General features: G+C 40.0%; 1 protein-coding gene across 1 annotated transcript in view; it reads right to left on the bottom strand.

Annotated features, from left to right (window-relative positions):
• TOX3 (TOX high mobility group box family member 3) overlaps nucleotides 1–26,073 on the bottom strand; it is a 105,347-nt gene that overhangs the window by 11,539 nt on the left and 67,735 nt on the right. The window contains exons 2-4 of the mRNA XM_045891129.2: nucleotides 19,402–19,467; nucleotides 14,529–14,783; nucleotides 1,111–1,380 (exon numbers count right to left, since the gene is read on the bottom strand). Coding sequence (XP_045747085.1) covers nucleotides 1,111–1,380; nucleotides 14,529–14,783; nucleotides 19,402–19,467 — 591 coding nt within the window. The remainder of the gene's footprint in view (nucleotides 1–1,110; nucleotides 1,381–14,528; nucleotides 14,784–19,401; nucleotides 19,468–26,073) is intronic.

Here is a 26,073-nt window from a genome sequence, read left to right as displayed (position 1 = left end):
CCTCCCTCTGTAATGCATTCTCTATACAGCCAAAGCCATCTTTCTAAAGCATAAATTTGCTTATGCCACTCCTCTATGCAAATAATTACTCAGCTCTCAGCTACCTGCACGAGAAAGGCTACCACCTTTCAGCTACTGTTTTCTTCAATTCCTATTTCTTTCCTTCCCATATCAAACTGTTCATGATAACTCATAAATTGACGTGTACTTCCATTGCTCCCTCGACCAGAATGCTGGCCTCTCTCTTCTGCCTCACAAACTTTTATGTATCCTCTTAGACCTAATTCAAATATCACCTTCTCAACAAAGTCTTCCTCAAATCACTCTCCCAAGCAGAATCGACTACAATCTTCGCACACCAGATATATCAATTATACCTCTAATCACATCTGGAGCTAGTTTTAAACATTGCTTTTCATCCCCAGTGGGGAGTCCCAGGGGTAGCAATTCTCTTATAAATCTTTATATCACCAGAACTAAGTAAAAGGCCAAGCACAGAGTAGGTGTAAAAAATATGATGAATAAGGAACGAATAAGTGTACCAAGCATAAGTTACTTTATTGAAACAGAATACCTTTCTAAGCACTCAGAAAAGTCCTCCCTGAAACTAAGTTTTTATTTCAAACCATGTATATTGGAATTATCACTCCCCATGACAAAAGCAGGGATATGGAATGATTAGAACTTACTAAGTGATAAACATCAGAGAAGGTGCAAGTCTGTCAAATATGACAGTGGCTCAGCCAACTAACTGGATGAAACTTATCCACATGAACATTATTAACTTAGAAGCAGAGCACTTCAGAATTCCTGGGGAATCTAGTGGAAGTCCTCCCTTCCGCAGAATGAGAAAATCATGCCTACAAGAGTTAGGTGACATGTTCAATGCCTTATAACCAGTAGGAGAAGCCAGATCTCCCAATTTCCAGTGGAATACACGCTTTTCACAGAAAATGAGTAAGTAAAAGAGTGAAGAAAAAAATTAAACTGTCATGAATTTAAATGCTAGCCAAATCCCAAAAGAAGGTAATACCATGAGTGAAATTCAAAGACACAGTATGGGGTGATTCCAAATTCTCAGGTGGGTGACAACTAAAGCAGTCAACTTACTCTGTTGGATTCATCAGCATCCTCTTCATTGATGGAACTGGAAGGGGAAGGGGTCGCGGATTTGCTTGCTGGAGGCGAAGGAGACGTGTGTGGCAAACTGGCACCTCCCAAATTCAACCCCAACTGGGCGCTGAGCTGAGACTGGTTGATGGTGGTGAGCTGAGTGGGAGGCATGATCCCAGAGCGAGCAGCATCAGTCATGTGGACGATGGACCTCATGATCAACGAGTGATCCTGACGGTACTGGGGCACTTGCGTGTGGCTCTGGTCCTAAAAAGGCAACAGATAACAAGGGGGGGGGATTCTTAGTTTTCCCAAGTATCAACAAGCTGAAAACGTTAGCACTCACTCCTTAGATAGGTCTGCCCTACTCCAGGATGATGGTCCCTATTCATTAACTCTAAGGACTCATGCCCCAAAGCTGAAAGGTCAAAAGCACAAAGCCTAGTCTATTTTGCTCGAGAACTGTCACTGGATGACTTTTAAAGAAAATAATAAAAGACTATAGGCAGAGAAAGAAAACTTCCAACTCTTGCTTCTTACTGAGGAAACGGACAGGAAAGGGTTGAAGCAGAGGTTCAGGCCTTTCTGGCTCACCATTTGGTCCAGTCCTCCATCCTTCTTACACACACATTCTGGTTCCATTCCCCTTGACCCAGCTCTGTGAGGGGAGGCAAATCCAGTCTTTATTTTATCCTTCCGGAAGCGCATCTGACATGTAGAGAGGATAGGCTTAGGGAAGCACAGAGCCCACATCTGTTTGCTTCAGGGGACCCTTTCTATAAAACCCTCTGTGGTTAACCAGAGGGTCATTCCAATTCTGAATTACATTATCAGTGGCATCTGGAAGTCGTTCAATGTCTTTAGGATTGGATATCACTTTCTTCTTCTTAAACCTGCCTTGTTTTCTTTCCTTCAACCCGCCATGACTTAATGGACTAATGGATTTTTTAAAAAAATATGTATAAGGAGGAGTTAGAGATCATCAGAGTTAGCTTCTCTGGAAGTTACCGCAGTCCCTTCAAAAGTAGCCTTCTGTTTTTGGCAGTCATACAAAAGGCTTTAGAGTTGTTGCTGCTTCTTTTTTTTAATTCCAAAGAATCAAAGAAATGAAGACATGCTTTGAAACAACTTACTTTAAGACTTGTCATTTAGTGTGAGTCTGTGATTTTTATTCAAACCAAATTCTCTTGACTCACAGTGACCCAGGATCTAATTTTATACACAAGCCTACAAATTTTTAAGTGTTCTTTTGAGTCTTTCTGATAAGACTTATTTTTGCTCTTTAAATAAGCAACAAATGAGTTGTAAATATCTAAATTGGAGCGTTTGGTTTCTTATTAAATATATAAACACCACTAAATAAGAAGCTGTAGCTATCAACAGGAAATTATTTGAATAAATTATGATCTACCATACCATAAGGTATTATGAGGCTTTTTAAAATAATGAATCAGATTTATGTGTATTGACTTAGAACAGGGTTTCCAATCTTGGCTCTATTGACATTTTGAACCAGATAATTCTTTGTCGTGGGGCTGTCCTTTGCCTTGCAGGATGTTTATAGCAACCCTGGCCTCTATTAGATGCCAGTAACAACATCTCGCTCCCTACCAATCATGACAATCAAAAATATCTCCAGACATTATCCCTTGAGGGGCAAAATTCTCCCATCTGAGAACCAGTGACCTACAGTGATATCCAAAATATCGTAATTGAAAAAACAAGTTGTAAAATAATTACAGAGGATAGCTCCCCACCTTTTTTTTTTTTAAAGGACTATCTAAACTTCTTTTTTTTTTTTTTAAGATTTTATTTATTTATTTGAGACAGAGAGAATGAGAGACAGAGAGCATGAGAGGGAGGAGGGTCAGAGGGAGAAGCAGACTCCCTGCCGAGCAGGGAGCCCGACACGGGACTCGATCCCGGGACTCCAGGATCATGACCTGAGCCGAAGGCAGTCGCTTAACCAACTGAGCCACCCAGGCGCCCATGGAGTATCCAAACTTCTAACAATGGTTACATTATAAGGGGTAGAACTGGAAGGGTAAAGAGGAGAGCATCTTAAACGTTTCCATTTAAAAAAAACACAAAATGAATAAAAAACTAACACACTTTAGTCAGGAAAAGCTAAAAAGATCAATGAGTCATTAAAACAGTATAGGCTAATTGTTAGGGTTTCATCTTAAATATATAAACTTCCCATTCGTTAATAATTTGAGTTCTTAAATTGCTGTGCCATCCCTGGAAAAACATGTCACATGTACCAGAACAATCCCACTCTTCCCTGTCTCATTGACAATATCGATATCCTCTTCCACTGTTCCTAAAATACCACATTCTATTGGCAGGTGTCCCTGTGCTGACTTGAATCACAAAAGTGGATTTTACATTTTTGGTTTGTCCTATTTTTTTTTTTGATTAGCATTCTACCACTCAGTTAGCTTTTTCTCCTCAAAAATTTGAGCTGTCTACTCTTCCATGTTCTTTTTTTTTTTTTTAAAGATTTTATTTATTTTTTAGAGAGCGAGTGAGAGAGAAATAGCATGAGAGGGGAGAGGGTCAGAGGGAGAAGCAGGCTCCCCGCTGAGGCCGGGAGCCCGACGTGGGACTCGATCCCAGGACCCTGGGATCATGACCTGAGCCGAAGGCAGATGCTTAACCATCTGAGCCACCCAGGCGCCCTCCATGTTCTTTTTTTTTTTTTTAAAGATTTTATTTATTTATTTGTGAGAGAGAGAATGAGAGACAGAGAGCATGAGAGGGAGGAGGGTCAGAGGGAGAAGCAGACTCCCCGCCGAGCAGGGAGCCCGATGTGGGACTCGATCCCGGGACTCCAGGATCATGACCCGAGCCGAAGGCAGTCGCCCAACCAACTGAGCCACCCAGGCGCCCTCCATGTTCTTTTTTAAGATTTTTTTTTATTTATTTGTCAGAGAGAGGGAGTGCATACAAGCAAGGGGAGTGGCAGGCAGAGGGAGGAGCAGGTTCTCCACTAAGCAGGGAGCCCAATGTGGGACTCCATCCCAGGACCCTAGGATCATGACCTGAGCCGAAGGCAGACGCTTAACTGACTGAGCCACCCAGGCGTCCTTACTCTTCCATGTTCTTTTGAAGTTCCACCATTGCTTGCTTAGATCACTGCCACCCTCCAACTACTGGCAATTAAGCTATCTTCTTTTTACTTTTTCTAAGTTTTATTATTATTTTTTAAGTAGGCTCCATGCCCAACGTGGGGCTTGAACTCACAACCCTGAGATCAAGAGTCACATGCTTTACTGACTGAGCCAGCCAGACGCTCCTTAAGCTATCTTATTCTTTATTCTACACTCCATATATGTTCTTCAGAATGCATTTTAAAAGTCCTTTCAGACTTAATTAAATCTAGATGTTTTAAGTATTTACGAGCAACTTCCAGGTCCATTTGAATTAAGTATTTTAATTTGGATTGTAAAAGAATAAATTAGCTGACTGGCATGACCGTGAAATATGATGATCTGATTGATGCAACTTTCTCATTAACACAGAAGTTGCATTGCTCCAATGCCTATGAAAATTAGCACGTGCAGATACTTGATTGACTTATCCCACATCTATAGCATTCCAGATGGATCTCATGGTCAAACAGAAGGCCAAGAAATAAGTTTTCTTGGCTTCATCAGCTCTTTCTAGCTTCTACCTGCAATGTCACGGAGCTAGCTTGATGGGAAAACTGTGTCCGAGGGAGCCATGGCCCAACGGTGGAGGCATGTGTCGACGGAGAGGGATGAATGGGGCCCCAGGCTCTCTACCACCATCACCCCCCCACCCCGCCCTTCAATGAAAGCACTCTGTATTCATTTATTTTATAAATTGAGAGTGCTCAGAACATTTTACTTCAAAAAAAAAAGAGAGAGAGAGAGAAATAATGGGGATTTTCTGCTGTGGAGACAGGGGGAACACCACTCATGAAGCACACTGGTGGTGGGGCCCAGGTGTTGCCAAAACTTAGAGCCATCCACATAGCCTTCACGCTGGCAAACATGCTGGCCCCATCTTTCTTATCTCCCATGGGACAATACACCAAGAGCCTCTAAAGTCTTTTCAAGTAACTCCTGAACCACATCACTGATGCCTTATAATGTGCTGGCATTTGCCATGGTCTACAGCTGTCCCATAACAACTTCCTATGCGTGAGGACTACGGTACAGGAAGATTAATGGTAAAAGGGTCTTTTTAGAAATTCAAGTTCCTTTAGGGCCACCGATTATTCACAACTACCTTGGGGAAGTTGGTGACTCTTAACAGTTCCAATCATTTTTCCATAAAAAAAAGGTAACCTTTGAAAGACACTTCCTCTGATCTTAGGATTCCCACTTAAAGAAAGATGTCAGCTCAGTTTAAAGGTTACTTATTGAGCACCTGCTATGTGCCAGGCCAGAGAAACCAATATACCAATGCTCAAATCCTTGAAAACTAGCACGCGATTCTTTTAAACACTACCCGAGTTAAACATAATTTAGAACGGACTAATAGATTTACTCTGACAAAGCATAGGCAAGAATAATTCATATATACTCCTCAAAAATTGCTCGCAATTTCTCCTAGTAGTCACGACACAATAAGGAAATATATAACCACAGATAAAGCCCTAAGAAATTTAATGCATTTTTGAAAATCATTACCTCTCACTTATTAAAATTCAGTCTTAAAGGACTTACCCATGATCACTGAAAGGCAAAGCAACTAGTGGGTTATAACAGATTGCCACGATTATATCCAACGTAAGAGCTGAATGCTGGTAGCTTTCACAATTACATTTTCTATCTAGAGTTCACTTGTATCATTTCCAAGGCGGTGCATCCTTTGGGAAAAACTCATTCCTCTCTTCTTGGTCTCACTCTGTCCTCTGATGTTATTAGATAAGAGCTTCCCAACCTCAGCAGGATTGACATTGTGGTCTGGATAATTCTTTGTTGGGGGAGGAGTATCTTGGGCATGGTAGACTGCTTAGCAGCATCTCTGGCTTCTACACACTAGATGCCAGGATCCTCCCCTCTCCAACCTGGTTGTGACAATCAAAATGTCTCTAGATATTGGCAAATGTCCCCTGGGGGTGGGAGGCAAAATTCCCATCGTTTGAGAACTACTTTATTAGACAATTATAATGAAAACATCTTGGGTGTGGAGGATGAGGAGGAGCCAACCAGGAAAGGAGGGGAAAGAAGTCATGTTCCAGGCAGAGGGAACAGCATGTGCAAACTCTGAGGTGGGAGAGAGCTTGGCATGCCTAAGAAATGGAAAGGATACCAGTACAGGTGGGAGCAGGTTAGGCCAGGTGAAGAGTGAGATGCACTGGATCGGAGAAATGGGACTGAGCCAGACTGTGCACGGTGGGGTCATCAGGGAATGCTTCCTGAGAAGGCAACCCACTAGAGCCAAGGTGTAAAGGGAGAGTAGAAGCTACTAAGCTAGAAAAGAGGGAAGAGCATCCAAGGCAGAGAAGAGTATGTGCAAAGGCCCGGTGCACAAGGAAGTAAAGGAGAGGCCAGTGTGACCAGGCCAGGAAAAGCAGGACTGGCTATGAAACTGGAGAGGCAAGGAATGGCCATAAAATGGTAAGTCTTATAGTCTATTCTAGGAAGTCTGCATTTTATTCACAGTGTAGACGGATGTCATGGCAAGTATAAAGGCTTGGTATCTATCTAGCGGGGTTATTTATTCCAATAGATATTAACTGATCGCACCTCCTGGGGCAACCCATCTGAATCCATGGTGGGCAATTTGATTATAATGTAAATATAAATATATATCCTAACACTTTAACCTATGTTTTGAAGAGCACCCAAGCCTTTCTGAATGGGCAGGCCATGGACTTCACAAGATAATAGGACGCACACTGCCTTCTATTTGCCCATAAGTACAACTCAACAAAGCCTTGAAGGTTTGCATAGGTCTTGGTGTGGGGAGTGCTCAGCTGAGGTTCCCCTCTCTTTCCACCTGATAAAAGAGCCTCTGTCTTTTTTTTTAAAACAGGAAACCATGGAATGGATATTTCTGGTAGTGGTCCCTCATTTTCTTAAATTGCCTGAGATCCAGTCTATTCCTGAACATTAATTATTTGAGTGAACTGTTAAAATCTGAATAATTTTATATTAAAAAGCAAACTTTGGATCACTAGCATAAATTAAAACTGGGGACACCTGGATCAACGGAATGCCAAATAAATACCAAGAAAAGGAAACAACACCGTTGTAGTCTTCTAAATATGGGGCCCGCCTAAGGCTCCAAGCCAGACCTCTGCTTTGTCTTATTTAAAAAGGATAAAAGAGGTGTGGAAGACTTATTAGCCCCAAACCGAGACTTTCTCCTGCACTTAATCAAGATTGAAAGAAATTGGCAAGGTGAAAAATGTCCTCACTGTGTAAATTACAATGGGGTATTACCCTGGCCAGGCTTCACATAAAGATATGTGGGAATTTGGGGGTGGGGGGGCGGTCGGTGGTGGTGGTGGGAAATGGGCAGTTTGTTCTTACTTTCTCAGCCAACAAAACTCTACCTCCTCTACATACTAAAATCTGTTTTCACTCATTCCATCAGGCCTGGAGCAAGGGCCGGTCCTCCATGACACCTTCTTGGTGCATGAGTGGGACCCCTTTCCCTCCTCACTGGCATTTATTATAATATCTTTGTGCTGCACACTTAGTAGTATATAATTACACATCCTCAAGTATTGGGTTTTGGTTTCTTTTGCAAATGCAAGATAGAGGCTTTCAAATTGATATCTTATCTGAGCTATCACACATGATTACTCTGTTTTTTTCTCACGACGGTGCTGCTTACTTCCACCTGGGCTGATTTTGCCATAAAGGATTTTTAAACATCTAATGTGCACCTTCCGTGCACATTGACAAATAAATATTCTCTGTAACGATCCAATGTTAGGTTTTCATAACAGAGGATAGCATCTAATTAGGAAGCAAATAACCCAAATATATTAGCACGTGTGACTAAACACATTTGCACTGGGGTGATTTTTTAATCAATATTTCTTGAGAAATGGAGCAATTAAACAATTATCAGTAATACAAATTGCTTTGTATTAATAAAGATCAGAGAACTACGAATATAAAATTCAGGTCGGTAATTTTATGCTCAATTATTTAAGTTAAGTCCCACAGCAACGTTAAAATTTTGTCTCCAAATGAACAACAATCAACTGTCACGCACAGCTAGTGTACTACTAACCCCAGTAAACCCTGGAACAAACACCGTTATGACAAATGCAATGCATAGCAAGGATAATTACAGACCTACATACCACAACCTTAACTTCATCAAAATATCTGCACTGAAATAGATAATTTTTACTTAATAGCTACCCTCAGGGTTATAATCAAACATACCTACACATGAGTGTTTTGTGAAAAACAGTCTTCCCGAAAGTTAATTAATAGTTTCTTAGCAAAATAAAGTTTCCAAGAGTTTACCATAAAACACTTAATGGTATTTCACCTGTAGACCCTGTAACTCCTCTGTTTTACCAAGGAGTCAGCTCCGTGCTGATTTCATTCGGGCCTCAATAAAAAGTTTAAAGCAGAATTCTGTGTTTACAGCTGTTTATACCTCAAACGGCCTCTCTTCCATTTTTACTTAGTAGTCAAAGTATGCTCTTAATAGCAAATACATAGTCTTTCATTCATTCATATATGCAACAAGTAAAATATTCACTGAGCGCTTAGTGTATTCCAGCCCAGACACTGTTCCAGGCGCAAGCCTGACGAGCAGCCCATGAGACAGGCGAGAGGAGGGGACAGGCTGTGCATGGGCAAAGGAGGCCATTTCAAAGAGTGACAGGTGCCATGATGAAAGGAAATGGGGCAAGAGCACAGAGAGTAACCCTCATCCCTCTAAAAAAATGTTTGAGCCTCACGCCAGTTTTATTCGGCAATCTGGGGGATTTAAAATGGTGTCTCTCCTGTCCTTGACCCAGGGTGTTGGCGGTATGACCATATAGTAGGTAACTATTATATAGTTTATATAGGCTAAAAACAAGATATAATAATCGCAGCGTAACTTTCTAACAATACTTTTCCTTGTGTGTTATCAATCAAGCAAGTGATCACGTGTCACACTTCACACACAAGCTAATTGGTGTCTAGCAGAAATTTGGAACATGCTCCCCTTTAAATAGATGACCCTAAAGTTAACTCAACCTTAAAGACAGAATAAAGAATATTGATTTTAAACTGTGTATGGTACAAGGCTATTTGCTCTACAAAGAGAGGCAGCTCAGGGGCGCCTGGGTGGCTCAGTTGGTTTAGCAACTGCCTTCGGCTCAGGTCATGATCCTGGAGTCCCGGGATCGAGTCCCGCATCGGGCTCCCTGCTCGGCAGGGAGTCTGCTTCTCCCTCTGACCCTCCCCACTCTCATGTGCTCTGTCTCTCTCTCTTTCTCTCTCTCTGAAATAAATAAAAATCTTTAAGAAAAAAAAAAAAAACGCAGCTCATAAAAGTGCCTGTGGCCTGTGTATTTGGGGCAGGCAATGGTCAAGATGTAGTAACTGCTAAATTAAAAGTGACTGTGGATGAGAAGCATCTTTTAAAGCAGTCACCAGACTCCGAGTTTTTGGATGACCTGCAAGAGGCGCTGGTATTCAAGAAAGCCACTTTGTCCATAGGATAACCGCTCTCTAATTGTTAAGAACAATATATGGCACTTTAGTAGGTCTCAGCAAATATCTGTCAAAGGTTCATACCGTTTCAATTTGATAATTTGTTTTTTTTTTAAGATTTTATTTATTTTAGAGAGAGAGAGTGAGAAAGAGCATGAGAGGGGAGACGGTCAGAGGGTGAAGCAGACTCCCCATTGAGCAGGGAGGCCGACACGGGACTCGATCCTGGGACTCCAGGATCATGACCTGAGCTGAAGGCAGTCGCTTAACCAACTGAGCCACCCGGGCGCCCTCAATTTGATAATTTGGACTTGAAACAGATAGGTCCCGCTCCACTCAAAGTGGGTGTTCTGTTTAGGTAAGTTGTGCCTTTTCTACTGTTGACTCAGAATAAAAATACTTTTTTGAGCATCACTTGACCAAAAATAATATCTAGCTGAAATAATCATTCAATCTGTATGAGAGAATGTCGGTCCCTCCAATGGCTACGTGGCAGTTGTCCTGTGGAACGTAGCTCTACAAAACCTACTGACAATGCCAATGAACATGTTCATAACAATAATAAGGGCTTGTCTTAATAGAACGTTCCACGCATTAAACACATTAATGACCCATGAAATAACTGTTTTATCTGTAACACATTTAGCAACATGGCTAAAACAATGTATTAATTGAAAGTCCGCTATTTCTCTAAATGTAAGATTTTTTTTTTTAAGTATAAAATTGGCATGAAAGTCATTTCGTAAAAACGAAAATAATTCAACTTTGAAATCAGAGCCATAACAAACGACTGTGGGAAAAACTTTGAAAATAGGCCTGGTAGTTTTCGATGTGTTATTCTGATATAGCCCCATTTCTCTGGTTAAAAGTGTTATCTGTCCAGAGTGTGACTTAAGAGTCTTATGAATACTTCAAAGCTTTTAATTTTCTTCTCTGCATGCATATCTTCTTTTATCTCTCCTTTTCTTTTTCCTTAACAGGTACAGAGACTCCCGTACTCCAGTATGCCTCCCCTCACTTCCTGCCTTTTCAATTTCCTAACTCTATGTTTGATATTACCAGAGTAGCATTTTCTGTAAATATGCGGTATCACAATTAAATCCAAAGCAATATCAAACAGAAAAATGTCAGTCCTCCAAACACGAAATATAATGTATGAAGAAAAAGTATGTGAATTATCAGTGTGTTTTATAAATTCTCTTTTGGGGGGCATACAAACTATCAGACTAGAGACAATTATTTTACTGTCTGTTTCTTGGATATCAAAAAGAATTTTGAAATTCATCAAAGCTAACCTTCTGTTATGTACAACAGGCTAAGCTGAAAAGAATGTTAACAAGTTCAATTTTCATTCAATCAGCACTACTGCTCTCTGAAATGTTTCATTGCAGGAAAGAAATAAAAATAATCTATATGGTAATTATGAGGATGAATCCCCCAGTAACTTTCAGCTACATGAAAGGTCAGTTCTATTCAAGATATTTTATCAGTCCCCTGCACATACTCCTGTCCTGTCATTTTAAATCTGAACAGCATTTTATTTTCCCATTTACAGCTACCTGCAGAATTAAGTACTTAAGCCAAATAAGAAAAAAAAAGAAAGAAAGAAATGTTGAATGCTGGCAAAGGCTATAATAGCAGAGAGATAAATCGTTCAGCTGCTCTCTCAAGCCTCTAGGGCTGCAGATTTTTCTTCTCCTGGTGCACTGTGGGTATTCAAAACTTGTTCAACATGATTTCATTTCATTTCAGGCACTGCCTCAGAAAACTAAATTACAGAATCAATCATACAGAAGGTCAGAGTGAGACTTCATTACAAGTATTGCATGCTTGCATGAATATCTTTCATTTATGACTGACCCAATATGTCACAATAGCTGTCTAGTAAAAATAATCCACTTTCTGAAATTGATGTACTACTGATATTAATGCTACTCAGCAGGCTGGGCAGATTATAGAGAGGTGTTAAAAAAAATGAAACACCAAACCCTTTGGAGCTCACGTTGTAGATTTTTAGAATTGCAATCTTTTGGAGATTAAAATAATTTCCAGATGATCATCTGTACTGACAATAATGCTTAGAGGTAAAGATTTTTTAACCAGAATATACTGTTGGTTTTGACTGGCCAGCCATGTCCTGTTTTAAAATAGACATCTCCACCACACGCAAATCAGGGTTGTTCTTTGAAGTCACAAATGCATCGACATTCAATTTTTCAACAATTTGCTTTTGACTACGAGGGCATTATTTGCGTATTTTGAAATGTGAATCCTAATCACTGGACTCTTTTTAATCCCTCCTTTTTGTTCCTGCTTTCTGTTTTCACATATAAGGGCATAAATTTAAGGAAGATAAACACGTGCTTGTTGCCAACAAAAATGCAGCTAATCAGTAATGTGACAGAACTGTCAGTCTTTCTAAAGGAAAACCAATGAAGCTCTGAAGAAAAGCTGGTTCAATACAACATAAACAAGCTGGCTTTTCTCCTTCTGGGACAGTCTTAATTCACCGCAGCAATCCTTAACAGACAACCATACTCATTTGTATAATAAAACTTCTTACTTGCATAAGGTATGGAATATCCAAAGCACACTGGGAAGCCGAATGCATGATGTATAAAGTATTATTTATTATTTTTCTGGTGACCTTCCTAAGGGAAATCTCCAAGGAGATGCTGTGGAGTATTATGATGTAGCCAGCCAACTCGGTACCCGGAGGGAGATATAGAAGAACCTTGACATAGCCTATTTTTAACCATGCCTCTGGCGATTCTGAATTCCAGTTTATAGGTGAACATGTCAGGTAGTACATAGAACAAAGCCAACGACACATTGTATTCATCATAATTCTGTCCGAGCACATTTTATTTTTTCCAACATTTGTGATTTAAAATCCCATGACATTTCTTCAAGGTGAAATTCTACTAGAATTTTCAACAAGATTAGTTTGTTTCAAGCCAAAATAAATATCACTCAGGTTCAGCAAAACTTCAGAAAGGCACTCCATAAATGTGATGAGGTCCATGTAAATACCATGACAACAGCCTGCACTTAGCTAAGGCACTTCTACTTTTAAAAATCAATGAAATAATTCAACTGCTTTAGTGATTAGCAATACATTACAAAAGAAGCATTAAAAATTGAGTCCTCTCTCCCAAGGCCAGTCCGTGAAAGCATTGTTCTTTGAGTGTATGTGAATATCATAATTATTTTATGATTCCATCTTTAGTTCTTTCCAATATAGTAAATTCAATTGACCATGAAATGAAATTTCATAGTCAAAATGCCTCCTTTACACTTTTTTATAGCAGCAATAACAGTTTTATAGCTTTAAGGCAAGGTAATTCATCAGATGTTTAATTTAAAGGCAGATTCTTATATTATTAATAAATATTTACCAATTTAATAAAATACACATTTTAGCATGCATTATATGGTCTTTTAACTATTTCTGCAACTTAAATGAGCCTCGCTGAGCATCTATGAATAATGGCGAACCCCGGTAAACTCCCCTGGTGACTAAACACCCTTTTTATTTTTATGATTTCCAGGCACAGCAACTGCAAGCCTGACTGTAGAGGAACAGAGGACAGAACCCTCCATTCCAGTATCAAAGGGACAAAAATGTAAGAAAGTCCACAGGAAACAATTATTTGCGATGGCGAGGAACGTTTATGAATACTTAATGACCATTTCCCGACTGTTCGCTGCATTCTTTTCTGACAAAAAAGTAAAAATAAAAACCCTGATGTTCAGCTCAAACACAAAAGATCACAAGCAAAGAAAATTATGTTGCCACAATCCTATTTGGGAAAGTAATCTTATATTTCAGAGAGCACACTGAATCTTTGCGCCGCTAATCCACTATATATTTTGCAATCATCTGTTGTTATCTGGGGAATTAACAATGAAACCAATAAACATCACTGGCATGGTCCTAATGTGCAGAGAAATATGTAAACAAGCAATAGGATTTGTTTTTTGTTATACCAACACATCTGTTTCATTTTAGCAGGGTTAAAAAAAGAAAGCCCTATAAACTATTAATCTTGTTTTAAGATGTCTGCTTAGTACTTCACCTAGATAGACACAAATGTATTATATATACTATGATGGAAAAAAAACAATCCCAGCAGAAGAGTTTAAAATACTTAAGCAGATTTACTCTGGTGATTGCTGACTATAATTGCACACTAAGAAAAATAGAACTAAAATTATTGCATTAGTGATTTTGGCCCTCTGGAGTGCCTTATTCCATGTTTATGACAATAAATAACACAATTAGGTATATTTCACACAATAACCCACTCTATATTTTCCTCTGCTGGCTATGAGCAATTTTTTTTTTTCCCTTTCTCTGTATCACAGTTTGAGATTTCATTTGAGGTAGGTGCAAATCATGTATCATAAACATTATGTTATAATCCAACAAAAGCAAAAGACCTAGGTACCCGGTAAGGGCCTCCATTTCTAAAATCTCTCCTGGGCAAACTTTCGACTCAAGTACCTCTCTGTGTTAGACCAAAGCCAAGGGAAGATTGGCTACTTCCAAACCAATGGATCAGACTTGTTGAAAATCATTTCAAGTCAGAAGGATCTTGTTGGGTCATCCTCCTTCAGGTGATCGTCAACCAACCCATAACCTTCTTGTCCCTGTGTTTAAATGGCACTGGGAAGAACAATCCTCAGGTCTCTACCATGAGAAGGGCAAAAGATTAAAAAACAAACAAACAAACACTTTCAAACAATAAATGTAGCACCTACCATATGTAACCCACTGCTATGAAGCACGCCATCTTGTTCCACGAGATTTCTTGAGATTGTAATGGAAGGAAGATCCAGGCTTTGAGGGGGAAACTGGGGTGTGAATTCACTTCCCTGGGAAGGCAATGGATCGCTGAGGCCTTGAAAGGGTAGAAGAACATCAGGCATGCCCAGGGCAGGGTCTGACTCTGGAGGAGGCGTGATAGGGGGGATTTCAAACTCCTCATCCCCGAGGCTTGGCGTATGAAATGTCTGCTAAAAGGAAACAAAATAGAGACATCTTCATATTCTGTTCCTGCACCTTATTTCTCCTTGGAGGGGAAAAGAAAGATTTTGCATGAAAACACTGTATAGCTAGGCCAAATATTTATTTCTCAAATGAAAACATCTTAAACACAGATTTCCATATATAAAGTTTTGCTGATCATTCTGATTAAAGATTTAAGTCTCATTATCATATGGTTTTAATGGAGTATCAGTATTAACAGTTTTTTAATGCGTACTTAATTAGCAACATCTGTCTTTGTTGTTAGTTGGAGCATCAGCGACATTAGATTTGGCTATATAACAAATTGCCACTTTATTGATATGTTAGCGAAACAGCTCAAACTGCTTACATTATCCACATGCTTCATAAAATGCTGATGATTTTGTGGTGCACACACACAACATTAATCCAGAAGCGAACATTACACATATTTACTTTCTGCCACAACATATAGAACAAGTAATATTAAATTTGTGGTTTGCTTTTTGCATTTCCTTATTGGTATATTCCCAAGGGCAGTGAATGTTTCTATGGAAATTGTTACGGTTTGTAATACACAATTTTATATAAGGATTATTAGAAGGTCCTGGTGCTTTTATTTAAACTATAAGGAGAGTTATTTTCTTTTATGATGCTTTTAGTATGTATTTATCAGAACACTTCTGGCAGTCTTCAACTTTGAAAGACTATTAGGGGCGCCTGGGTGGCTCAGCCAGTCAGTTAATTATCCTGCTCTTGATCTCAGCTCAGGTCTTGATCTCAGGATCTTGAGTTCAAGCCCCACATTAGGCTCCACTCTAGGTAGAGCCCACTTAAAACAAAACAAAACAAAAAGAGACTATTTGTAGAACGAGCATAGAGATATCCGGATAGAGATGTACTAACTCCAGTGATGTTGCTCACTTTAGACAAGTGTTATTTCTCAAGACCTAAGTAAACTAATGCACTACTTTGTTCACTGCTACTTAGATTCTTAAAGATTGCGTTTTAAAATAGGGCCTTTGGAGGCAGATCAGGGCCGCCATGTTCTACTAAGCTAACCATGTTTCTTTTTTTTTTTTTTTAAAGATTTTATTTATTTATTTGAGAGAGAGAGAATGAGAGACAGAGAGCATGAGAGAGAGGAGGGTCAGAGGGAGAAGCAGACTCCCCGCTGAGCAGGGAGCCCGATGCGGGGCTCGATCCCGGGACTCCAGGATCATGACCTGAGCCGAAGGCAGTCGCTTAACCAACTGAGCCACCCAGGCGCCCAGCTAACCACGTTTCTTAAAATAGAACTTGGATTTTGTGGGGTCAGGGTGGGGGGGCTAGGTCTAGGATACGAGTTTTGGTGAGGTGGAGGGGTCAGATATTTTTGTTCCTAGCTCAGAGGATCAAAGGTATAGTCCATTATTAGTAGCGGTTTTTTTTTTTTTTTTTTTTAAAGAATTACCTGGTGCAAGATAATTTGAATCTGCTACAATCAGTTAAGAGAACTAATTAAGGGGGCGCCTGGGTGGCTCAGTCGTTAAGCGTCTGCCTTCAGCTCAGGTCATGATCCCAGGGTCCTGGGATCTAGCCCCGCATTGGGCTCTCTGCTCAGCGGAAAGCCTGCTTCTCCTTCTCCCACTCCCCCTGCTTGTGTTCCCTCTCTCGCTGTGTCTCTCTCTGTCAAATAAATAAATAAAATCTTTAAAAAAAAGAAAAAAAAGAGAACTAATTAAGAACTACAAACTCATCATTCTTCAAACTAAATAACCACTTGTGAGAAAACAGAAATGAACTCAAGGAAAAACAAAAACAAAACAACAAAACCAAATCATTCCTTGCATATAGAACCTGTCAACTGGTAATTGTATCTTCCCAGAAATAAAGAGGTCACAAGCTATGGGAGGCTATGGTGGGACAAGTGAACATCTTGAGGCTCCTGGCAGATTCAATATATGCAAAACATGAGAGCATAAAAACATATTTGAAAGCTAGAATGAAGTAATAGATTCTTTGACATATTTATTCTAATCCTGACCCCCCAAAAGATGTCATTGTCTGACCGCGGTACCCCGAGTTCTCAAACACAAAGGGATGGATTGGCCACAAACGTGGTTGGCTAATGAACATAACCCTATAGCTGCATTTGCCATTACTCTGGCACTAATGTGGTCTAGTAACAGATGCAACTGTAATTTGTGACTCATTTGCTACCCCATTACTGCTTAATGAAATCTAACATATCACATTAACAATACGGATAAACACTCATTCTTGATATGTGGCATTTGGCTGTTTTCATTACCACTGTAATTAACACTTGAAATATTATTTCAATAAATATTTAAAGTACTTTAAAAATGGTCAGGGTAATCATGACACAGACAGAAAACATAAAGCAAATGTGTGAATTTCAAACTCAGAGTATCCGAGTCCCCGTGGTGTTATCTACAGGGCAATATCTATGTGAAGGGAATTGGTTTCAGACACAATTTCAACTTTACAGCATTCAAACCTAAAGTCTTCCTGAATTAGTTTGCACTCATTAAAATGTTAAAAAAAAAAACAAATAAATTTACTTTTAATGCAATGATTGGGAAATTAGGCACATGCTATAATGCGGTGCATTAACATTTACTTGGGCATTATTTTTTGTTCAAGAAAAGATGTACGGCAAAATCATTGCATCAGATTAGCGCTTAAACTCTAACATAAAGCATGTCTTCCGCTAGGCGGTCAAAATTAAGGAGGCTTTCGTTTTTATTTTTGTTAAAGAACAAAGAGATGTCTTACGTATAATACGTCCCTGTGGTGTGATTTTTAAAAAAAAAAACAAATTAATTTTAAGGAAGAATCCAGTCCATTACTATAGCATAACCTAGTAAAACAATACAATAAAACGACATTATAATAAATAACCAAGAAAATGTTAAAATCTGAAACCACTTTCAAAAAGAGGTAATATATGAACTATACAGTTAAGCACTCCTTAGAGAAAAGAGCAAGTGCAAATCCTGGATATGTCTGAGATGATGCAATAACCACTTTTGGCCACACCACCAACAAAAAAAGGACACTGACTTTTGCAACTCTGCCGCACGACCACCACCAGGTTCATTAACGCGAGTCTATCACGATTCCTTTTCACAGACACTGACTCTTCAAGTGTTTACCTTGAACATGTTAAAATAGTATGTACATGGTTAAATACCATCTGTACTGAAATGTTCAAAACATTTGTTCCTTTTGATAAAAATGCAAATCCGGAGAACTGTTGTATCAACATATAACAGCCAATGTCTGACACGGTGAATTATCACAGCTGGAATTAAATTGTCTCTGAACAGCTGCTGGGGGTAGAGCTTTCATCAATGTTTGATTCAAACGTAGGGAAAAAATCCTACAGAATGAAACATCATGTTGTCCTTACAGATGGGGTCTGTGTTCATTATCACAAACAACACAGCCGCCAGTCCCGGACATTAGCCCTTATCTGGGTCGAATTCTTGGTGAGAGAGAGGATGGTCACCGTAAAAAATGATTAATCTACGAATACCCTTAATTCCTAATTCCCCATTTTTTCTAACAATTTCTCCAAGTTAATTTCTTTCATACCCACTTGCTTCCCTGTACCAAGATCATTTACAAAGCCATTACGATTTTCATCCTCTGGGGTCAAGCTAGTTCAGTTTCCTATATCTGAATGTATTTGGAAAATGAGGACTTTTTATTACGGGAACCCCAGGAGGAAATGTCCCATTTGGGCCACTTGCACCTGTGTGTTCTTGTTTTAAAATCTGAAATCTCACCATTTGCCCCTTTTTTTTTTTTGGAACCTGTTTTCTTGATCTCATCAAGATCGAGGTTTTTCTGGAGGGCAGGCCAGTGAGCCCAGACAACGGCCGTAGGTCAGTAAGTAGGGAATGCAGTAAAGACAGCAACAAGAAGACGTTTTCTCCATTTGTTCCAGTATGTTCTAGACAGACCCAGAGCCCCCATGGTGCTGCCTCTAGAGTCGGCCATCCAGCTTTCCCCCCACGATGGCCAAGTCTTGGAGCATATCCTTTCATTCATTCATTCTATCTATATTCATTGAACACCTACTATGCGCCAGGCACCGTAACAGGCTGTGGGGAATCTAACAAGAGAACAAAACACTCACTTGCCCTCACTCCCCCTGAATACCCAAGAAACTATAATACTTTTCTGCCACATCATTTCCCCAACCATGGCATCTTAATGAAATTATCCCCAGAGCTAGGTGAAGTTGAAATATTTTCTAACAAAAAGTCACTTCCATCCTTAGTTTTCAAAATCACCACTTGATTTGCCCAGATACCAATTCGGGTAGATAGATTTCATGTACTTTCTTCCGTATTTACTTTCGTTTGCATGCGTATTTCTTTTCATCAAGAGATGTGTGTGAATTACTAACGTGAGAAACAGCCTCTGGACAAGTGACAGACTTGTCAGGTCATTTTCTTTTCCAAAAGGTTTTTCTCGTTTCTCCTCCAGAGTCGTTACCTTGCACCACATAAGAGAGATAAATTCGATACTTTGCTTTTCCCTTCAAGCCTTCTAAATGATCTAAATGACACACAAAACATGAACAGACATATGAAGACCGACACCACCTACCTCACTGGCTGCAAAGAAAGCATTGTTTGCCTCAGCCATGTTCATGTAATTATTGTTACTCCCAAACTGAAAGAAAACAGATTGTTTTATGTTAATATGCAGAAAAATAAAGAATCCTGGGGGTTTACTTAATACTCCAGTGGGATTTGGCAAGAATGCTGGTGTCACGAGATAAAAGAGTGGTTTTCCTCAGACCGAATGGGAACCGTGACAGAGGCTCTGGGCTACATGCTGTCATTTCTCAGAAAACAGAGCACAGAGTTAAGCTAACTTGAAAATTCTAGAACATGTTGTTGTTTCTCATCAAGACTGGCGGCAAAGGGAGACAATCTACAAACGTTTGGCCAACTGGTCACGAGTGGGTGTGGTTTGCTGAACTGGCATTTGTCAGAGGGTGGAAGGCAAAGTTCCCAAGAAAATCACCTTGACACATTTTTAGAGCAGGTTGGGATTTCGTAGCGTACTTTTCAGGAACAGACGTCACAAGTGTGAGGAGGTTACAATGTGAAATAAAGGGAATGGAATTCAATTCTTGGGACTCAAGTTCTATTTTCTTGTGAATGGGGTGTGGCGTGAATATAAATAAGTAATGAGACTAAAGAGTATTTTTTTAAATCTCCAAACAGAGTTGAAAACGGTATCTATGTCCATCAGAGCTGTTGAAAACAGTGATATTTAATCTCTCAATGTAACATTATGTGCAAAGAGGTTTAAAAAATAAGCGGGATCCTATGAACACAGCAATTTTTATTTAATTCCCTAACACAATAGCCTATTCATAGCGTCACAAATAAGACTGTATCAGCATTTCAGACATAAGCTCTTTACTGTGAGAGACCTGTTATCAAAATGTAAAACTTGGATTTTGCCAGAAATGTATTTTCAGGTTCAGATGGTGTAAGTAGGCACGTTTTGTTGCTTTAAACATTTCGTTATCAGTCTGGCAATATGGAAAGGCTCTGTGAGCATAATTACTTGGAGCTATATTATTTTCATCATCTTTAAATGGTGAAAGAATGCCCTTCTTTTTTATAATGTGTATTATTTCCTTCCTTCAGTGCATCAAATAACACACAGGTTTGGTCTCCAAAGGGTGAAATGTATATATCCATTCTCTAATATAAATAGAGCTAGTTAATTATTTAAGGTAAAAGGCATAACTTTCCCAAGGGGAGAGAGAGAGAGAGGTGTACAGATAGAGAGACAGATAAATATAGACAATAAATACAGACACATAGACATGGAAGACCCATATAATCCTCCTCTCAGCAAACCCAACACTTATTTCCAGGGGGCTCTCAGCCCCTGACTCTCAACCTGTAAGATTCGTGCACAGAAGAGGGATTGACATGCTACACCTTATCATGTCAGGGATCCAAAAACCAAGCAGGATTTACAGGAAAGGCTCCAATGGCTCCAGAGGGCTGCTCTGGTCTACAGAAGCAAAATCCCACCCTGGAAAACGACCCCTAAATACATACTCACACAATGAGCCCTCAGATTCATTTGGATAAACATCTTTATGAGGATTTCTGAAAGATATATTTGTTAGCACTCAACAAAGACCTTTATCTAGTTTCTCTGAAGGCACGTGATATCAAAAACATGGGGGGATGGTTTCACCCACATACACTTATCTCCAGACTCACCAAGGTACCTACGTGAAATAGGCACAGTTTGTTGTATGTCCATCAGATCTCAATAAAGTGGTTTAAACATAATTTTAAAATTAAGAAAGGTACGTATGCGAGCAGATGCCCACGCCCATGCACTGCTGCACCCCCCCCCCGCCCCCACCCCGCCCCCAGACACAGACATATTTTCCCCATTTTTCTACACTGTTAATTATATGCAAGAAAAAGCACAGGTTTCTGTCTTGGAATTTTCCACGAATTAATGATCCTTGGACAAACTCTCAGGCCCCCCTTCCAAACGTCCTTTTTGGGTATTTCTGAGAACCTGGGTCACGCCGTGCATTCCAGTCACCCATCCCGGCAATCTGCATCCCAGCTTTAACGTTATTTAAATGCAGGTTTTTGTTGGGGAATTAGAAATCCATTTAAGGAAAGCAGCTCATTATCAGAGAGTATTTTTTTTTTTAAGATTAAACTCACTTATTATCTAATAGCACCTAAAACAACAAAGAAAAATAAAATGGCTATTAAACTAAGGGCCTAAACAATTCAAAAAACAAATTAAGCTTAGAGTGAAATAAGAACTGGGTTAGAAATCCTCTTCTGAACAGTTAGTATGCGAATGTAATTACTGAAGAAACTACAGCTAATCAGCTGTGAATTGTATCCATTAATTAGTATTTGCCCTGGAGAAATGAGAAAAATCAGTAACCACACCGGCCCCGCGGTGCGCTGATGAGCCACGCGCCCGCCGCGCTGCGTTTAGTCAAGCAGGTGGCTCCGGCGGTCCACGTAATTTGAAAAGCTCTCACCTGAAGTACTGAGCTGGAATTACAAAGCACTCCTTGCCTATCTTTTGTTATCTATAGAAGGCCTTAATTAATGGCTTTTAATTTGGAAACACTCGGCGATCAGGCGGGGACAGTTACAAATCATTTCAAATAGAAGCAAAGGTTTCTGTTCAGGTTGGGGTAAAAATAGCTCCCCTACAAAGATGGCCACAAATACTGACTTACGTGGGGGGCTGTCTTTCTCTTGAATAGGTGGCTCGGCCCCTGGGTTGGCCTGGTAGGGTAGCTGGGTAAGATGTAGGGTATCCAGTTAAATTTGGCTTTCAGATAAAGAACTTAAAGTATAAGTATGTCCCACGCACTATCTGGGATATACTTAGAATAGTTAAAAAAGTATTCTCTGTTTCTCTGCGATTCCGCTATAACGGGCTATCGTGTGTTTTTACTTGCTAAATTTGGCCACCCCACAGTGTGGTTAAACCGATCAGGATGAAAGGGATGCCACTTTCCATTTGATTTACCTTATCTGGTAACACTAGCTTAATTTAATTTGTTTTATTTTAAAATGTGACCTAGGAATCCTCCTTTACTCGTTTTGTGTACAAACAGATCTGATTCTGAGAGAAAAAGTGATCCTTTGGGGCAGATCTCTAATATAATGACCTCAGAACAATTAACTTTAACTGAATTGTGTACGATTAAATTTACTTTATGTTCTAAGAGACATTGACATCAGTAAACACAAGATATTACAAAAAACCCCTAGGTCCATGAGGGAAAGGGCCTTCACTGCGTTCACCACTGTCTCCCCCAAAACCAACAACAATGACCGGCATATTATAAGCACTTCATTGTTTGTTGTCGGGGGTGGGGGGAGCGGTTAGAAAGACCCGGTCACATTTCTTTAACTTCAGTGTCTCATAATCACACATCTTGACTGGAGCAATTTTATCACTTACTTTTTTATGATGATATTGAGAACGATAATGACAGTAATACTAATAATTACCCTGACAAGCCCTCTACATACATTACTTCATTTAACTTTTCCAAGTGTGACCAAATGTAATTTATTTTCCCCAGAACAAGTTAGAAAAAAAAAATCATTATCCCTATTTTATAGATAAACAGACTGAGGCTTCTAGGGGTCAATGCCCAAAATCACAGATGTAAACATGGGAGTATGGGATCCCACTTGCCTCACAATATGTATCACTTGCGTTCCAATAGCTACAAAACCTTGAACATTTCACTCAGTGATCAATTCAAGGTTAAAACTCCATTTTTATCGGTCTTACTCAGGGCTAGAATTTCCCAGGAGGGGTTTCCAGGTACCTCAGTCTAGGAGAATGCTCCTCAAGGAAAGAGTTCCAAGGCTCAGGAGTTTGAGAAAGGCTGCAGACCACTGCCCCTCTTTGATGAGCCACAGTGCCTGCTACACCAAGTTAAATGTCCTGAGAAGTCCTGCAGCTCATTCATTTACTTATGCTCCTCCTGTGTGTAAGGCACTGGCCACAAAATGGTGAGAAAGATGACAGAGTTCCTATCTGGATGGAGCTTATATGTTTCTTTAAGTGGAAGATAGTAAATCTCCTCCCTCCCCCCAAATTTGCCATGGGACCCTGCTTTTGGTTTCCCCCACAACAGTCTGGGAACACTCTGGGAAACGTTGCTCCAAAGCCTTTATTGACAATACTCTTTATTTTCCCTGAATCCTTACTAAAGCTAATATCCCCATTTTGTACCACGGTAAAGTTTACCCATTTTGCAAAATCACCTGAATAAGAATTTCTAAAAATTACACATCCTGGGTCATCTTAATTGGCTTATTTCCAAACTTTCTAGATGGTAGCTCTCCATGCATATTCCTTGGAAGATCCCTAACTCAACCAATATAAGGTTTTATAATGTGACTTCAGGAGTCAAAAAATATTTCAAATTTCAAACAGGGAGTTACTATTGCAAAGAGCATATAAAAACATTATGAAAGAAATAGGCCAATTCCAACGGTTTCCAAGAGCTTATTATATATTGGGGGAATGGTCACTGCGAGGCAGGGGCATTTATGAAGTACACTGGGGATGATCGGTCCTTTCCACTTTGATAGGCTCTAATAGATGTGATCCCCAAAGATATAATCCCCAAAGATATAATTATAAAGCAGAACTAAATTACTCTGCATGTCGAACTTCTGTATCTTAATAATTTCACAAAAGAACATCTTCATTGTACTTGGAGGTAGATTTGCTTTTGCTGCTTGATGAAAAATTACAGCTTCGGCAAATACAATTTATGAAGGACATCAATTAAAAAGGAGCATTGCAGGATTTCTAGAAAAATTTATTAGAGACCATCGTGTTCATGGCCTGTTTCACCGTGTGAAGTGCCAAAGTAAATTAATGGAGATTGTTAATTCTAGCTTGTCCCGCAAAAGGCTTGGAAGAAAGTAGAGCAGCCCAGACAAAAACCCATCTGTAATCACAAGACGAATACTTCAGCCTGATGAGTCCACACAACATCATTTTCACTGAAATTATTTTGACACCCATGTGAAGAATTGTATGGGCTTCTAATAAAGCGGCATTAACTACAGGGTATCAAACAGCTAAATGGCACAAATTTAATCCTGAAAAAAAAGATAATCCTTCGAATTCTCTTTTCTTTTTTTCCCATTAGATTTGTTAGCAGACACCATCCAATTTGATGCCTCAGTAAGGACATCTGTCAAGTTGCTTACACAAATGAACTGTGCCATCATGGCCCCAGCGTGCCAAGCACGGTCGCGTGATGAGAAGGCAGAGTGCCTCTCGCTCACAAAGTTCACACACTCTCAAAGGCTCGGCTAACTACCCCCCTGGAAAAGGACTTACCCGAGATAATCAAGTTTTAACCATTTCCACCAGCAGTCATCTGTTTCAAGATAGAGAGCCCCAAAGAGTGAACACAAGCGCAGTATGGCAGATGACAATAAATACTGGTGATTATCAGGGGTGGATCTGGAGTAAAGACAGCCTAGACCAAAGGTTATGCATGCAACAGTAGCCTGGAAACCAAAACCTGCAAACAATGGACCAGGACGTATAATTAGCAGGAGAAGATATACAGACGAGTGCGCAAACACACACTTCTGCTAATTATGTATATACAGTTATATACAGAGAGAGGATGATGTACACACATATGTGTGCATATACATATGCATACATATATTAACAGGTTCAAATATAAAGCACGATTTTTTTAAGAAAATAAACTCTCAAAAGTATTATTTGCCTTCCTTTCCATATGCTAAAAACTCCTAGATAATTATCTCCCGAGTGCCAGACTCATCTATCCAACTGCCTACAGCATTTGCATTTGGATGTCAATAGGCAGCTCGATCATATGCACGAAGCTGAATTCCTTATCTTCTCCCCAAACCTGCTCCACCCGCGGCCTTCCCCATCTCCTTTGATGGGGAGATGACTCATTCCGGTGACTCAGGCCACAAATCATCCACTCTCTCCCTGCCCCCATCAAATCATCAAAGATTCTGTTGGCTCATCTTTCCTTATGCCCCCACAGCTGACCACTTTGTCACCCTGGCCCAAGCCACCCATCCCCTCCTGGGTCACCGCGGTCACCTCCTAGCCGGTCCTGCTGGCTCCAACACACAGAGCCAAAGAGATCCCTTGAAAACCTAAGTCAGATCCTATCTCTCCTCTGCATAGAACTTTCCAATGGCTTCCTATTCCCTCAGGGAAGAAGCCAGGACTTCACAATGGCCCCCCGTTTCTTCTCTGACCCTTGGCCAATGCTCTCCCCCTTGCTTATCCTACCCTAACCCTGTTGGCTTCCCTGTTGTTCCTCCAGGACCCCAGACACATTCTGACCTCAGGGCCTTTGTGCAAGGTGGTTCCTCTCCCTGAACCATCATCCCCATCAATGTCCTCATGGGACACTCATGGGAACCTCATGGCTCACTCACTTCCCCTTAGAGTCTTTTCTCAAATGTCACCTCCTGACTATGCTATAAAATGTCTTTGCAGCCCTGCTCCTCCTCCACCACTTTCTATCCCTCTTCCCCATCCTGATTTTTCCGACGACACTTTTCCACGTAACATATTGTCTTTCTCCCCCAACTAGAATGTAAATGTAATGAGGATAAGCATGTGTTGCACTGTTTATGCTGATGTCCCAGTGCCAAGGAGAGCTTGATAAATAGTAGGTGTTCAACAAATCTGTATTGAATGAATGAACAAAAAAAT

This window comes from Mirounga angustirostris, unplaced genomic scaffold (assembly GCF_029215605.1).
Source record: "Mirounga angustirostris isolate CCGP_5_RB_7025 unplaced genomic scaffold, mMirAng1.0.hap1 SCAF_16, whole genome shotgun sequence".
Taxonomy (NCBI): Eukaryota; Metazoa; Chordata; class Mammalia; order Carnivora; family Phocidae; genus Mirounga; species Mirounga angustirostris.
Note: the sequence above shows the minus strand (reverse complement) of the source record. Positions and strands in the feature narration are given on the sequence as shown.